The sequence below is a fragment of the Thermobia domestica genome, chromosome 12 (assembly GCF_964235325.1).
Source record: "Thermobia domestica chromosome 12, izTheDome1.hap1.1, whole genome shotgun sequence".
Classification (NCBI taxonomy): Eukaryota; Metazoa; Arthropoda; class Insecta; order Zygentoma; family Lepismatidae; genus Thermobia; species Thermobia domestica.
Genome location: NC_137465.1, coordinates 227,008,017 through 227,023,829, shown reverse-complemented (window position 1 = coordinate 227,023,829; position 15,813 = coordinate 227,008,017). Strand labels below are relative to the sequence as shown.

General features: G+C 38.6%; 1 protein-coding gene across 9 annotated transcripts in view; it reads right to left on the bottom strand.

The window, feature by feature from the left end:
• The window catches only part of LOC145667074 (dedicator of cytokinesis protein 1-like), a 172,607-nt gene that overhangs the window by 101,692 nt on the left and 55,102 nt on the right, over nt 1-15,813 (bottom strand). For 5 of the 9 annotated variants that reach the window (XM_081734781.1, XM_081734782.1, XM_081734783.1 and 2 more), the window contains exons 12-15: nt 11,309-11,477; nt 9,367-9,554; nt 2,325-2,425; nt 1,243-1,386 (exon numbers count right to left, since the gene is read on the bottom strand). In XM_081734781.1, coding sequence (XP_081590907.1) covers nt 1,243-1,386; nt 2,325-2,425; nt 9,367-9,554; nt 11,309-11,477 — 602 coding nt within the window. The remainder of the gene's footprint in view (nt 1-1,242; nt 1,387-2,324; nt 2,426-9,366; nt 9,555-11,308; nt 11,478-15,813) is intronic. The other 4 variants (XM_081734785.1, XM_081734787.1, XM_081734789.1 and 1 more) reach the window with 1 other exon arrangement.

The window sequence follows — 15,813 nt, the reverse complement described above, 5'->3', positions numbered from 1 at the left end:
ATAAAGTGAGTGCTACCATTAAAAGAAAAAAAAATCCCGCCACAAGCGAGGTTCACGGAGCAATAAGATTTCTTTTGGGTAAAAAATCTGTTAGCTGCAGACATTCATCATGAATTGTATGCTGTATACACCCCAGACATTATGAGTGAATATGCTGTATATCAATAAGTGGATCACAATTTCCAAAGAAAGAACAAACACTTATGATGAACCCAGGAGTGGAAGGCCTTCTATAATTAGTAATGATCTCGTCAAGAAAATTAACGACCATATTCTTGAGACCGTCGATTTTTGATCTCGGAGCTTTCTGAAAAATTTCCGAGTATTTCTCGGTCTATCTTGTGCGAAATAGTCACTGGAAAATTAGACCACCGGAAGTTTTGTGCTCGGTGGATACCCAAAATTCTAATGGAGATCTACAAAACCAATCAAATGGACTCTGCCTTACCCTTTCCTTCCCGGTAAAACATTGAAGGAGAGGTGTTTTTGAACAGAATAGTGACTGAGGACGAGACTTGAATGGCGTATGTGGATACTGAGATGAAACAACAGTCAATGGCATGGGGTCATATCGCTTCTCCAAACAGGCCGAGAAAGGCCTATCAAACTTTGTCAGCGAAAAAGGTTATGGCTACCATGTTTTGGAATGCTAAGGAATCTTGCTTGTCGAATTCATGGAACGCAGTACACAATCAATTTGGAAGTTTACTGTAACACTTTGAAAAAACTGAGAAGAGTCATCTGAAGTCTGCTGGCATCTGAAGTTGTGCTCTAGTGTGAAAACACTCGCCGTGACAGTGCTCGGCGAACACAAGTCTTTTTGCGCCATTTCAAATGGGACGTGTTTAATCATCCCCTGTACAGCCTAAACGTCTCTCCTGATTTTCATCTTTTCATTTACATAAAGAAGTGGTTTGGGGCACTGCACTAAATATCTTTGTATCTATGCACTTCTTTATTTACAGTCAAACGGAGGTTACCTTCCGAATTACTCTCGTAACATAATAGCATTGAAAATTAAAAATAAGTACACCAAAAATTAAAGAACCTAGTACTGCTTACTTTATATGGCTAAATATTTATCCAAACGGAATTCTGTCTACGATATTACGATCTATATTCGCGTCATATAATAACGTGATTTATCGAGAATGATACGAATATTTCTTGAATCCTTAACAAATTCAAAATCCATCAACTTACTATGAAATAACCAGACTATATAAGATTTGAGTAAGATACCTCAGTCGTCTCACTGTCACTTCGAATTCTGGACGTTCTTGGATCGAATATATATATGCCAACCTGACTGAAGTTTTCTTTTGGTCCCACCACCAGAATGGTACCTCTTCATAACTGTCAGTATGGAGAACACTAAAGGCACAGCTGAAGTGAAAAAACATTCTATGTAAAGCAGCAGAGTCAGTCATAAATTTTACTCCGTCTTCTCCTTCTCCTTCCCCTCCACATGTAATTTCAGTGAGTTGTCTCGTGAAATAACTTCAAAACATACGAAGAATGTCAATCAGTCTTAGTAAAGTTAAGTGTTACTAAGACCAGAAATTATTATGTTCCGAAATACAGACAAAGATAGAAAAAAGAAGTAGCTTTGAAGGAAGTGACTTCAGAGATATTTATACAGCGTATTCAGAAATTATTAAGATTGATACGAAATACCTTTGAACAAATTGTGTGTGAAAATATGCAACATAGTTATAAATATTTTAATACAAGATAAAATTTTGAGACATCCTATGTGAAAGATCATTAATACCGAGTTTCTACCTAGTAGATTTTTTCATATTTACATCGGTTTTAAAATTAAAATATTGCCGTTGCTAATAACGGAATAAACTGTTTCACGAACACATTATATATCATTTAGTGTATGTTTTCGAATTGATATTAAACTTATTTTTGAATCCTTCCTTACTATCTTCCCATATAAATCAGAAAGAGCGGCAAATATTTGAAATTGACTCTTGCTGACTAGGAACAACTTGAAAGGTTTGTTTCTTAATGCAGGAAAGCTTCAGTCATTTATTCTTATTATTGATATTTCAATAAAATCAACTACGTTCGCAGCATAACAGCTTCCTTTCTAGTGATGCTCACGCCTTTATATGCTAAATTCAATGCATTAAACTTAAGAAATTCCTTCCACTTGAGAACGCTTGGATACCTAACAAATATTATTCATACTAGCATAAAATAACTATCATCACTGAAGATTACTTAGATTAATTATGTTGACTACCAGTAGTTCGAAGTCTATTTTGTCAGGTAAAATCTTGACTTTACCAGAGAAGGAAAATGAGACTTACCTGTATGCAAGGGTTGCGCTGAAACTTTCTTGAATATATAAATCTAAAACAGGCTGAAAATGTTGGTATTTTCTGTCCGACACCAAGCCTATAATGAATAACTGCAAGAAAAAGGGAAATAACTACATGAAAATATATTTGTTAAGATTCACACAGTGAGCATACTTCAATAAATAAAATTATAAGTTGGTTGCCTAAAAGCGTTTAAATTAATTTTCTACCCAATATTTCTGCTGCCCTTCTGCAGCCTTCCGCTGGTCTCACTATAGACGTTCGTTGAAACCAAAAGCCTTTAAAAAGATTCTGAAATGACTTATTTTCTTAAAGTAGATAGGCACAGGGCCGTGCCGTGGAAAACCAGCGCCCGGGGCGAGAGTATACGACGGCGACCCCATACATATATTCCAAGTAATTTTTCCCACCTTTTTTCCTTTTTTCTCCCCCTTACTTCGGCGCCCGGGGCCGTCCCCCCCACGGCACGGCCCTGGATAGGCATGTGACACACTTACCAATATTTCAGAAGATTTCAATTTAAGTGGTTTAATTTATTTTTCACTATATATGAACTCAGCAGTGTTTAGCCTACTCTACTCTGATTAAGGAAAAACATACTTCAGGATGTGAAAGAGCTTTGGGTGTCAACCAACATCTCCACATATATCATGGAAGGCTACAGAACCGCGGTCGAAATATTGTCTGACACTTTGACCACCATCCCTTATTTTGAAATTTTGCCATTCATGCCATGAATGTTATAGAGTTGTTTGCATTAAAATGGAGAACTGTTATAATCATTTTGAAAATTGAACATCCGTTATTTTGAAAAGTGCAAATTTATAGTGCCGGTCTTATGTGACCGGCGCGGCGTGGTAAGTACTTTATTGCTTCAGGGCGCCGTGCCGGTCATCTTTATATGTCTTTAAATGAAACCTTCAAACACCGGTCACATATGACCGATGCGGCTTAAGCGGAAAGCTCTGTGCCGGTCCCAGATGAACCCCATGGCAGAGCTCATTTAGGAAAAATATTTGTAGTTTTCATTATATAAGACAATATATCTAAAAGTAATAGCTTAGTTCCTAAACTCATCTAAGAGTCGACGCAAAAACACGGCATAATTCCGACTACGTAATATCGTATTGCTGTATTTGAATACTTTTTTTTTTTTTTTTTTTTTAAGGAATTTACTTTGAGAAAAGAAAAAGTAAAGAAAAATGAAATCTCAAATTTAATGCGCTACGGTTCTTCCCCGCAGATTAAAACAGAAGGATGGTAGAAGGTATAGAATTGAATGATTAAGGAAAAACTGGTAGAATGAGAAACATAGAAGAAGAAAACCAAACTCACAAAGTGTTCTCCCACAAACTACCATCAGATCGGAATCGTATAATGACCCTTCGAACCGAGGTGAGCGCTTTACCATTGAGGTACCATGCCTTACAATTCTTTCTTCGAATGAATACAAGAAGATTCATACAAGCATTACCTAAGTAAGTAGCATACAATTATGCACTACATGTAATTCTACAATATTAAACGCTACTATTTACATATTGAAATGAAATCTTTAGTTTGACGTCCAACTGTTATGTCATTTTAGGCTGAAAGTTGACGGATTTTCTGTAACTGAATGATTACGTGAAAAAAAGTGAAAATACGGGGGCTGTACAGGAAGTCCGAGAAGTTTTGAAATAAAAAAAAGTAACAGAATGAACACACCAAGTTCTTTTATAAACATTTGAAAGGTACATCCTTAAGCTATTTTTCTACATAATCGCCATGCAAATTAAGGGACTTATCATACCATGGCACAAAGTTTTTCAATACTGTCGCAATAGAAATCTGCAACCTCCCATTTCAACCACTGGCTTACACCGGCACATGCAATTCGGCGTCAGTATTACAGCGTTGTGTAGCGAGCCATGTCTTCATCGCTGAGAAGAGGTGGTAGTGGCTCGGCGCCAAATCTGGGCTGTATGGTGGGTGATCGAATACCTCCCGTCCAAAACCATCCAAGAGCTCTCGGGTACGCTTGGCCGTGTGTGGTAGAGGTCTGCACGGGCTCGGGTCTACAAATCATAGATCACTTCGGACTCGGGCCGGGCTCGGGTTGTAAATGTTTAAATATACAACATACTTCTCGGGCCTATTCAGGGTTAACTTTGAATATCCTGTACGACAATATTTATTGGAATGTTCTTTCTGGAGAACTTCTAAAGCACACCTAAATTTGTAACTTGAGATGTCCACACTAAAAATCTAATTATCATTATGCAAATGAGAGTAAAGCTTAATTGTGTAGCGGAGACAAAAACTAAAAGTAACACAAATAAACGTGCTTAGCTATATTTAAAAAAAAAAAAAAAAAATGGCTATTTACCAATGAATCCTCCCTTGAAAAATTTAAAGATTTTGACGTTTCGGAACTCCCAGCTGGTTCCTTCCTCAGTGGCAAGGTGAACAGGATTAAAACGGAAAGGAGATAAAAGGAGTAAAACCAGGAATACATACCATTTTACGGCAGGACACATTTAAATACGTTAGATATTACCGTTATGCTGAAGATATTTTACTACTTGTTCGTGACGAAAATGCACTTACATAAATATTTGAACAATTCAACAATCAGCATCCTAGGCTGAAGTTCACCCTTGAACGTGAATCTGATAACGGCCTTTCATTTCTAGACCTATTGATTACCCGATTACATAATAAATTTATTACAAAAGTATACTGAAAACCCAATGCAGGCACTACTTACATACATCAACAGTCATCTCATCCGCCAATGTACAAGGCCAATATTTGGAAGAACTTCTTTCGTAGAGCATTATTAATTTGTGGCCGTCAAAAAGATCTCAATGAAGAAATACAGTTTTTATATAAAATAGGACAAGAAAACGGTTATAAGCTGTGTATTTTACAAAAATGGTTTAATCAAACACGTAGATCGCTGCAAGTCCCCAAAACGGTAACTTCCAAAGAAGCAAAAACCTGGATTGGAATTCCTTATTTTCCAAAACTTTCAACAAAAATTCAACGTATTCTTGCAAAGCATAACATATCTGCTTCAAGTATTCCCCCAAAAGTTCACAAAAACATCTCACTGGATTTAAAAGCTATTTTGTCGATTCATTAAATAAGGCAGGTATTTACCGCGTCCATTGTGAATGTGATTCCTCATACACTGGCCAAACTGAACGTAATATTAACACGCATGTGAGACAATCAAAAAAGTCACAAGGAGAAGGCATGTCGGGTTTAGCGCTTCATCTACAACATTCACATAATGTAAAACAGGTTAAGGTAATAGGTTCAGCAAAATAAAAAAAAAACAACGGAAAATTAAAGAATCGTTCTTTATTCATAAATTCAAACCTGCATTGAACCTTGATACTGGCAACATTGATCGAACTTGGGTACCTACCTTTGATGCATACTTTGGATCTGGCAATAGTGGCCTAACATAGACACCGCGTTCTTTTTTATTCAGTTCATTCTTTTTTCACTCTGCTCTGTTCATCTCAGGATCATTTTTGTACGTTACTTTTATATAGTGGTATGTATTCCTGGTTTTACGCCTTTTATCTCCTTTCCGTTTTAATCCTTTTTACCTTTGCCACTGAGGAAAGAACGAGCTGAGAGTTCCGAAACGTCAAAATCTTTAAATTTTTCAAGGGAGGATTCATTGGTAAGTAGCCAATTTTTTGTTAATTTTGAATATCCCCCCCATGCGCCCATGTAATTATAATGCTTAGCTATAGCTTATCTGTGAATGAAAGTCTGAGCAACAAGATAGATTCTTTTTGTTCACAGCAACCGACAATGACTACTTTGAGGACTATCTGAGTAAGTTCAGTACACATCCATTTCCATAAGAATTTGCACACTGATATTTTGTTTTAAATATTTGGAGTATTCATTTCAAGTTGGGCATTTTGTGAGAATTTATATAAATGAAATGAAATATTTAGTTTAACGTCCCACGAAATGCTCCGAGGCTGAGAGAGAGAGAGAATTTACATAAATATGACCATTTTCTTTAGAGAATTCAAATAGTTAGTAAATGTAAACGATAACCTTTATTTCGTTATTCTCTCTTAATCATGTAAGCTTTTAAACTGCAAAATTAAACCTCTAATTGTTGTAAATAAAAATACAATTTTGGGTTAATTATTAAGTTTCTGTAATTCGGACTCATTTGCTTATTATAAACTCAGGCCGGGCTCGCGCCTAAAGGCTAAAACATTTTTCGGACTCGGGTTACAACATTATAAATTCACGGGCCGGGTCAGGCTCGGGTTAAAAATTCCAGCCTGTGCTGACCTCTAGTGTGTGGACGTGCGATGCCGAAAAAACATCCTCGAAGCTTGTTTTGAATCGCGCGCCTTAACTTGTGGTTTTTGCCAACAAAAACCAAATCGCAGAACGCACCTTACAACAGGCGGATTTTCTATTGCAGTGCACATTGTAACACGTCACAGAAAGCACAGTAACTGCGTCACAGTCCTCACGCTACTACAGCTCGATGTTACTGTGTGGGGCAACGTTCTGACACCAAGATGGCGACTCTAGCCCCGCCCACTGCCGCGATAGGGCCAAACGTATGGGACTTTCTGGACGGCTCACGTAAGAATGTAGTAAGAAACTGGACAATGTAAGAAAAATCAACGAACACAGCAAGCACATACATAGCTGGGGATAGAATCGATTCCTAACACTAGAAATTGGATCAGACCAGTTTAACGCCCCTTTCAGCATAGAAGCTCAGGATGGCTAACATAAAAAGTAGCACGGTCGGGTATCTGCTATTACCACACCAAGCAACTTTTATGTCGGCCACCCGAGAAATGGATCTAGAGCTTAATGTGGGATGCGAATCACAAACTACTACTAGAATAAGAGTCTCCCATCCCGAAGGCACGTACTCTTATCATATAACTACGACTTCATCATTAAGCCACGTGTCTTCCAGTATATTAAGCCTAAGCCTGCGTAATAAATAGTTTTTATGATTACAATGAGGAAATAAACAGAAGTATATTTTAAATGATTTCGGTGCGTAGATGATTACAGAGTTTAATGTCCCTTTTTAGCACCAAGATTTCTGGGCTTTCGGAAACTATGGTCATAGTAGCCAGTTACACCCATGAGGGATGACGTTCCTCGGCGATCACACTACTCGGGGAATCGGAAAAGAAGAAAGGAATGGGGAAGGAAGAGGCCTGGTACCATTACGTTTCATACCTTCCCGGCAGTTCCCTGGTGTGAATGAGGAAAACCCAGGAAAACCTCACATGATGGCTGGTCTGAAAAAGCTTTTACACTTTTATCACCGACTGTCTCCACCAGGAACCAAGGCTGTATGAGATGGAGCCTATAATTTAAAGTGGGATCCGAACCAATACTTGGGTTTATATCCGAGGCAAGTACCCCACCGAGAATCCAGCCCATGACAGTGAACGTTAACCACTCGGCAATAAAGGAATACCTTAAGAGATTTGTAATTTGTAACAAAAATTACAGCAATACTGCCTTCATTCAATTTTCTATGTTCAGTTCTAATTTATTCTGCCTATAATCCAAGCTTACTGGCAGAATAAAAAACATACACATATTGAAACGTTTCAGCATCCTCAGACTATTCTTCCTTCTGCAAACGTAGGGACTCTCCCTTCCATTATATTGTTTGACTGAAAATATGACCTAGAGAACTTTTTAGGTTTTTTAAATATAAGCCCTATCCCTAAATATGCTCCAGTAATTGCCAGGCTCAAAATAGGTTATTTTATAATAACTTAGATACTTAATGCGTCTTCTGGACAGAAAAAAATAATTTATCCTAAAATAAGACCTGGTCTTATTTTCGAGGAAACATTTGCAATTTCTTATGCTTTTGTTTTCAGTTGCTATCTTGGGAAGAAGCAATTATAATATACATAAATTACCAATGAATTTGAATTAAGGGTTAAACATAATGAAAAAAGAAGCGTAACAAAGTGGACCTAACTAAAGAAGAAAGAGCCAATAAGAAATGACATTTCTAGTTTTACATCGAATGATTATGTCCTTTAGAGAAAAAGGACGGGACGATCAATGAAACTAAATGATTATCAAATAATTGGTGGAATGCGAATGTGGAAGAAAATGGGAGAACCACAAGAAAACCTGGACACAATGCTACCCAACCACAAACTCATTTGCCCTGAAATCAAAGTAAGAAATAGCCCGAACCAGAGATGAGCATGTTACCACTGAGCCACCATCACCTCAAGGACTCAATACGAGGACACAAATGAGTACACACAGAATAAGAACAGCAGAACACAAAGGGAAGTAGACGGAGCAAAGAAAAGGTGAAAAAATCTTATAATCGTATACAGATAAAGGTAAGATCACTCCTGGGTTTTCACTAGGAACGACCTATGAGCACAGTAATGTTACAATAAGGAAATTTTAAAAGAATTGCAAGTCTTGTCTGCATCCATAAGCTTTGATTCTGTGATAAAAGTAATGCCTTGATTAATAAACCAAATATATGTGATTTGACGTGATTTTGAGTTTAGCGTCCGTATCAGCAGCGAGGCTATATGAGACATAGACCTACAACTTACCGTAAGATCTGATCACACGAGTTCCCGCCCGGAATCGGACCCAGGTCTACCATGGCAAAGGCGCGTACGCTAATCGCTTAGCCACGAGGGAGCTGACTAAACCAAACAGAAATAAAATATATTCTTACCTGGTTTTGCTTCCCTGAAACAGATGAATTAATTACCGTTAAGACAAAAAAAATTCGTAAAGACTTCCATTTTTTAATCAGTATTATTACACTTTAAAAACTCGGATGTCTTATTTTTGTATAAATATCATGCTCATGTGGACAATCAAGAGATTTAATTTAACTTCTCCAAAATAAAATTTTACACAAAATTTCTTGCACCTTGAAATGCAACAGGTACAGACAGCAATATACGCAAAACTTAATTCTGTAAGAACAATAAAACTGGAAAATTTGTCGTCATGAATCAAGTGAGCTTACCAAGCATTCAAAGACCATATTGTCGTAGAGGTCTGAATCCGAGTTTTGCATAAGAATATTAAAGAGAGCGTCAAGAACATCCTGCAGGAATTTCACGACCTCTTCCCCGTCCACGTTCATTAGTGCCGTTAAGCTGTCTTTTAGGCCATCAGGATTGCTCACCCAATTTAATAATCCTAGTAAATCGACTGAAAATACAAAAGCATAATTATATAGCATGAAATGGAAAATTCTATCTACACTAGTATATATTACTATTATATAAAAGAGTAAAGTAATTCACTTATCAACAACGCTAGGCCATACTAATATACCACCGTGTATTACTGAATTTGCATCTACAGAGAAAATGATGCGTTAAAAATCGGTTGTTTTCTCCACTTATCAATACAACATACTCAAAAAAAAAAAAAAAAATGCATACCCAAAGAATACGGGATAAAAAGGGGTTCAAATTTCAGCCAAGAACAGAGATCTCCCAAATTTCTGACATCAGTAAGTAGGAATTTCAGTTTTCGAAAATTCTGAACTTAGACAGTGGCGATTATTAAGTATTCTGTCTTTTTGATAATGAGGTTTTGTACGAGTACTTGAGGAAATCACGGGAATAAAGATCATTCGAGCGTTGTGCTTACTTCTACCCAGTCTTTATTTTTCCTATCACTCTTTATGTTTTCACCTTTATATGAGTAACCAAAATAGTTCTTCCCGGTTTTGAGGTGCCATTAATCATGCGCTCACAAAGAAGAAATGAAATGACGCACGTGTCTGCCAAGGGATCGGGAGTTAGTCTGATCATCGACTTTTAGTAATACAGGCATGTTGCGCAAATATAGCAGTCATAGCTCGTCCAGTGCCGAAGAGAAATAGACGTATCCACGCAGCTTGTTTGCGTGTGTTTGTTGTATGACTTTAAAGTGGACCTTGTGAGTTGCAGCATATGCAAAGCATTGGTCCCAGAAATTCCGTTCGGAAGATGTGAGCCTTTCGGATGAACTACACAATAGATGACCATATGTGTTGGATGACGAGGCCCTGAAAACTGTCATCGAGGAGGACAGTGGTCTAACGTGTGATGAACTTCAAGGAAAGTTCCATGTTTACACTGAAACAGTCAGACTGCACCCGCACGTAATAGAGGAGTCATACAAGTTACCACACACACTATCCGCAGCCAACAACGAACAACGAATGACAACCTGTTTGTTCTTGCTTAATCATCACCTGAACACACCTATCTTGATCGCTTGCTCACGTGTGATAAAAAGTGGGTCCTCTATGACACCAGACATTGCCTGTCGCCACGTGACCCTGTTACTCACACCTCAAGACCATCTCTGCACCCACGAAAGGTTATGCTCTCTGTATGGGAAAGTTATTTGCCAAGTGGTGCGTTACAAACTCCTTGGAGTTGGTCAGACCATCATTGCTGCCCTCTGCTCTCAGCAGTTCCAAAGGGTGCACCGTGTACTGCATCAGGAGCCGGCATTGCTGAATCGGAGTGGTGTGCTGCTCCTGCATGACAATGCTAAGCCACATGCGGCAAAGAGGATCCGGGACAGTCTTCAGCAACTTGGCTGGAAGACACTGTGCCATGTACCATATTAATATTACTATTTGTTTCAATTTCTCCACAATCACTTCTGTGAAAGATCCTTCGCAAATAAGAAAGACCCGCAGAATGCACTCACGGACTTCTTTATATCCACGACTGCCGAGTTTTATCATCAGAGTATTATGCAGCTGTACGGACGTTGGCAAAAGGTGTTCGATGCTGATGGAGATTGCTTCGAAACCTAAAGGTACGGGACCACTGTATTGCTCTTTGTTCATCACTAACGGTATCTAGGACGGTAAGAACTTTTTTAGTTACCTTGTATATTAAAAACAGCCGCTGTAACACAAATAGTTATCAAATTTACAAAACAGAAGATCGTCTTACCATTTTGTGTTAACTTTGTTGAGCAGACATTAGTTTCAATAATAAAACTATCTTTACTGCTTAATGAAAGTCCGTTGTGTTGTGGTTTATGGCCTTCATTTAGTTCGTTTCTCGTTGAAGGAAGTTTAAGGTATCCCAAATCGCTCTCTTCGTACTTTTTATGATCAACCTGAAACAAAAAGTTAACCATTTAACGCTACAAAAGCATTTACAGTTAATATGATATAATTAAGAAAATAAACATAATTTTCTTATACCTATTTATTTATATACACAGTACTACCCAAAAGTTTCGGAAATATGTGTGATACGACTTATCTACACGTACACTGCTACTTCGCGATGACCAATAAAATGCAGTGTGTCTACATGTTTCACCTTTAACGTAGGAAGGCAGCACAAGACGTACATCGAACGTTACCACAAGGATCTGATGACAACGATTTAGGCTAGGAACAGACCTATGGATGGTTTAAACGTTCTAAACAAGGCCACACATCGATTGATGACGATCATTCGGGAGAAGCACCAACCAGCATGACATCAGAGAAAAATCCTACTGTATTGCGATACGGTTCAGGAAGATTGTAGTCATATAATCAACAAGATCTGTAACATTGTAGGATTATCATATGTATCTTATCATAGGCTTGGTTTAACGAACTCAACATGGGACAGATCGCTATAATATGCTGCTCTCATTGTGCAAGAGTTTCTCGGAGGAAAAACAATATGATAGTTGTACCTCATCTATCATACTTGCCTGATTTTCCTCCTTGAGGTTTTTTCTGCTGATTGAAAATTTGATACAATGGAGAGTCAAGAGGAATCACTAGATATGCTCACGAAACAGGATATTAAACTTTTCATTCCATACGTGATAGAACTGTTAAGACAGGTATATACACTCGCCAGACCACTTCACAACTCATGATAATTATAGGTACATTGAAAATGTACATGATACATTTCATGAACTTCAGAGAAGGACGCGTGTAATAGAAATTTTGCTCCATATAATTTTAGTTTTATGTTTCTTGGTTCTGATCTTTCAGATAAAAGTCGATGATAAATACAAATGCTTTTAGCGGTGAAGCCATACAATGAGAGGAAAATAATAATAACCAAAGAGAACTTACACATATGATTATCGTACCCACTAAATCCAGTTGGTGCGACCAGATTTTCAGCTCGCAATACGCGTGCGAAAGGTAAGTCCACTAGTACAATCACCATGACCCCAACGCGCCTTTGGCGTGAGAGACCCGGGTTCGATTTCCGACAGGAGCTCATGTGGTTCGGGTTCCACGTTAATTAGTAAGACCCGTCTCATATAGCCTTGCTGCTGAAAGGAACGATTAACTCAAAATCAACTCAACTCAACTCTTCTTTAAATAACAGTTAAAGAACTTACATTCTTGAAACGTTATCGCTACTTCCAGTCAGGGATGAAAGTGGATATGAAAAGGTAGGGAGAAGTTTGACGTCATCTCCTTACGTTCCCCTAACTTTTATCCCTGCTTCCAGTGTAATACAGTTAAGTAATGAACGATAAAGGAAATTCGAAAATAATTTGTCACTCCCAATATAGAAATGAAGTTGAAAACAATCAATCTAGACCCCGGACTAGTGGAGGTATTTGCTCCTTGATTTCTCGCTTACCGGAAGGTTTCTCTACCAGCTGATCTACCGAGACACGGCCAATCGTTACGGTTTGGAGCTTGTATTATGCACACTCCTACTGACCAACCATCTGATAATAATTCGCAGTAACAATTCAACAAAATGGAAATTTCAGGCAAAGAAGTGAAAGACGGAATTTGACGTGCTGTATACGAAGTTATTTATCTCAGGAGACTCAAGCACAACCATAGCTAATGCAGTGGTGCCCACCCCCCCTTATGTCCATGACGCACCCCCCCGCAATTGTCTATCCATAGGTATTCTTCCATGAAAAAAATCTTTTCGATTAATTTTTACCCCCCCCCCCCGTCAAACATATTTATATAGATTTTTAACCCCCCCCAAATATTTCATTGACGCAGTTTGCGTCATAACCCCCCCTTGTGGGCACCCCTGGCTAATGCTACACGAGAAAGGGCTTCCAGGCAGCAGTCCACATAAGAGAGGAACAGAACAATAATGTCGGGATTTTTGTATGTTATTCAATCGTTCTTCTATGCCTTACTTGCTACATATGAAACAATTTAAAGTACTGCATTGCTAATTCAAAATATTTAAACTAGCAGTCATATACAAATAATATTTTGTAAATGCGATGCATAAAAGAGTAAGTCAATAAGTAACTGCAATATGATTCTATTTCTTTACGGCAATGTGTGCTCACCAGACACTAGGTGCCACCGTTGGCTTTACCTGTGGTAGGTTTCAGTGTTATCACATCAGTCCGCTTTGTGCTGTTGAAGTAAAGATGGCCGTGCCACTTTCTATGTGCGCCAAAGAAGAACAGCTTCTGTCTCTCTCTCTTTCTCTCTCTGTCTCTCTCTCTCTCTCTCTGTCTCTTTTAAGGTATCCTGGTCCATTATTGAATAAGTCTGTGCCTCGACTCTGAACAAGAGACGAGTAACTGCTGATGAAGTGGCAACTCTTACGCAGATTAGTCATGGGTCTGCATATGACATCATGCATAATAGGCTCAACTTTCACAAAGTCTGTGCGAGATAGATTCCGAGAAAAAAAAACTCGATGAAGAGCACAAGTGAAACTGTGTGAAATCTATCAGCACCTACTTGACCTTTATGCTAACAAGGGTGAAGCGTTTTTCGGGCGAATCATCACTGAAGATGAAACGTGGATTCATCACTTTGAACCAGAGAGCAAACGCCAGAGCATGGAATGGATCACCAGTCAAGAAAAAATTCAGGAGTCAACCTTTTCCAGGAATAATGATACTCACAGTGTTTTGGGACTTACAAGGCACAATCCTGGAACATTACCTGGAAAAGGGGTCAACAATAAAGAGTAAAAGGTAAGTGATATGCTGGTAAAAAGTTGAAGCCTGCAATTTGTAATATACGCAGAGGTCGATTGTCGGAAGGCGTTCTTATGCTGCGTTTCGAGGTATTGGAGCATCCTGCATACAGTCCCGATCTCGCTCCGTCGGATTACCATCTGTTTGGTCCAGAGGCCGTCGATTCAGCTCCCATCAACAAGTAAAGGAAGCAGTGTATTCGTGGCTTGCTGCGCAACCAAAAGCGTTCTTTACAGAAGGTATCGGGAAGCTTGTGCAACGGTGCACAAGGTGCATTGAAAAGCAGAGTGACTATGTTGAAAAACAATATGAGTAAAAGCACTGTACTCTTGTGGTAATAAATAATAAAAATTGATTGCAGATACTTACTAACTTACCATCATTTTTACGAAAAATATAATAACACTAGAATCCAACCACTTTATATCTTTTTAAAGAAAAATAATGTAATACGTGGTGTGATTGGAAGGTTTTAAGACAGTTGGCAACACTGCTCAGGAGGAACAGATATAATCGCCCGTTAGCATGGAAGCGGTGGCTTGGTGTGTCCTTGAGACATGTTGAAACATGCACCGAGATATCTTTATTTAGTACGGTGTAGCAACCAATAGAGTGCGGACGTGTGTGTGTGTGTGTGTGTGTCTTGGCGGATTTTTAAGTGCGCAAAATGATGAAAAATTGGAACAACACGTGTGTGTGAAATTTTGTTTTAAAACTGAGAAATCTACTTCAGAGACTTACGAACTCTTAAAAACAGCTTTTGGAGACAAATGTCTGACCCGGTCAAACGTGTTTATCTGGTTTCACAGATTCAAAGATAGCCGCGAGTCAGTATAGGATGACCCCCGGTCTGGCCAGCCTTCAACATCAAAAACTAACGAAAACATTGCGAAAGTTGACGATTTAGTGCGCTCGAACCCTAGACTTACAATTAGGGAGATGGCTGAAGACCTGAATTTATGTTTCTATGCGGTTCAGTCAATTTTAACTGATGATTTGAACATGCGTCGAGTGTCCGTGAAATTCATTCCAAAAGTGTTGTCACACGAGCAGAAACAACACAGACTTGAAGTGTCCCAAGAACAGTTTAATCGAGCCGAAATGGACTCAGGTTTCTTGAATAGGGTAATAACAAGTGACGAATCATGGGTTTATGGGTATGACCCAGGAACAAAGGCCCAATCTTCTCAGTGGAAGAGCCCAGATTCGCCACAAAGCGCGACAAACTCGGTCGAATGTGAAGAAATGTTGGTTTCTTTTTTTTTCTTTCTTTTTTTTTTTCGATTCTGAGGGTATCGTGCATTATGAATTTGCCCCTAAGGTGCAGAAAGTCAACCAGGAATACTACAAAAGTGTCCTTCAGCGTCTGCGCGAAAATGTGCGGCGGAAAAGGCCTGCCCTCTGTAAAGAAAAGAATTGGATTCTCCATCAAGACAATGCACCAGCGCATTGTGCGTTTTCGATCCAGGAATTTTTGGCCAAATTCAATATTCCGCAACCCCAATCGATATGT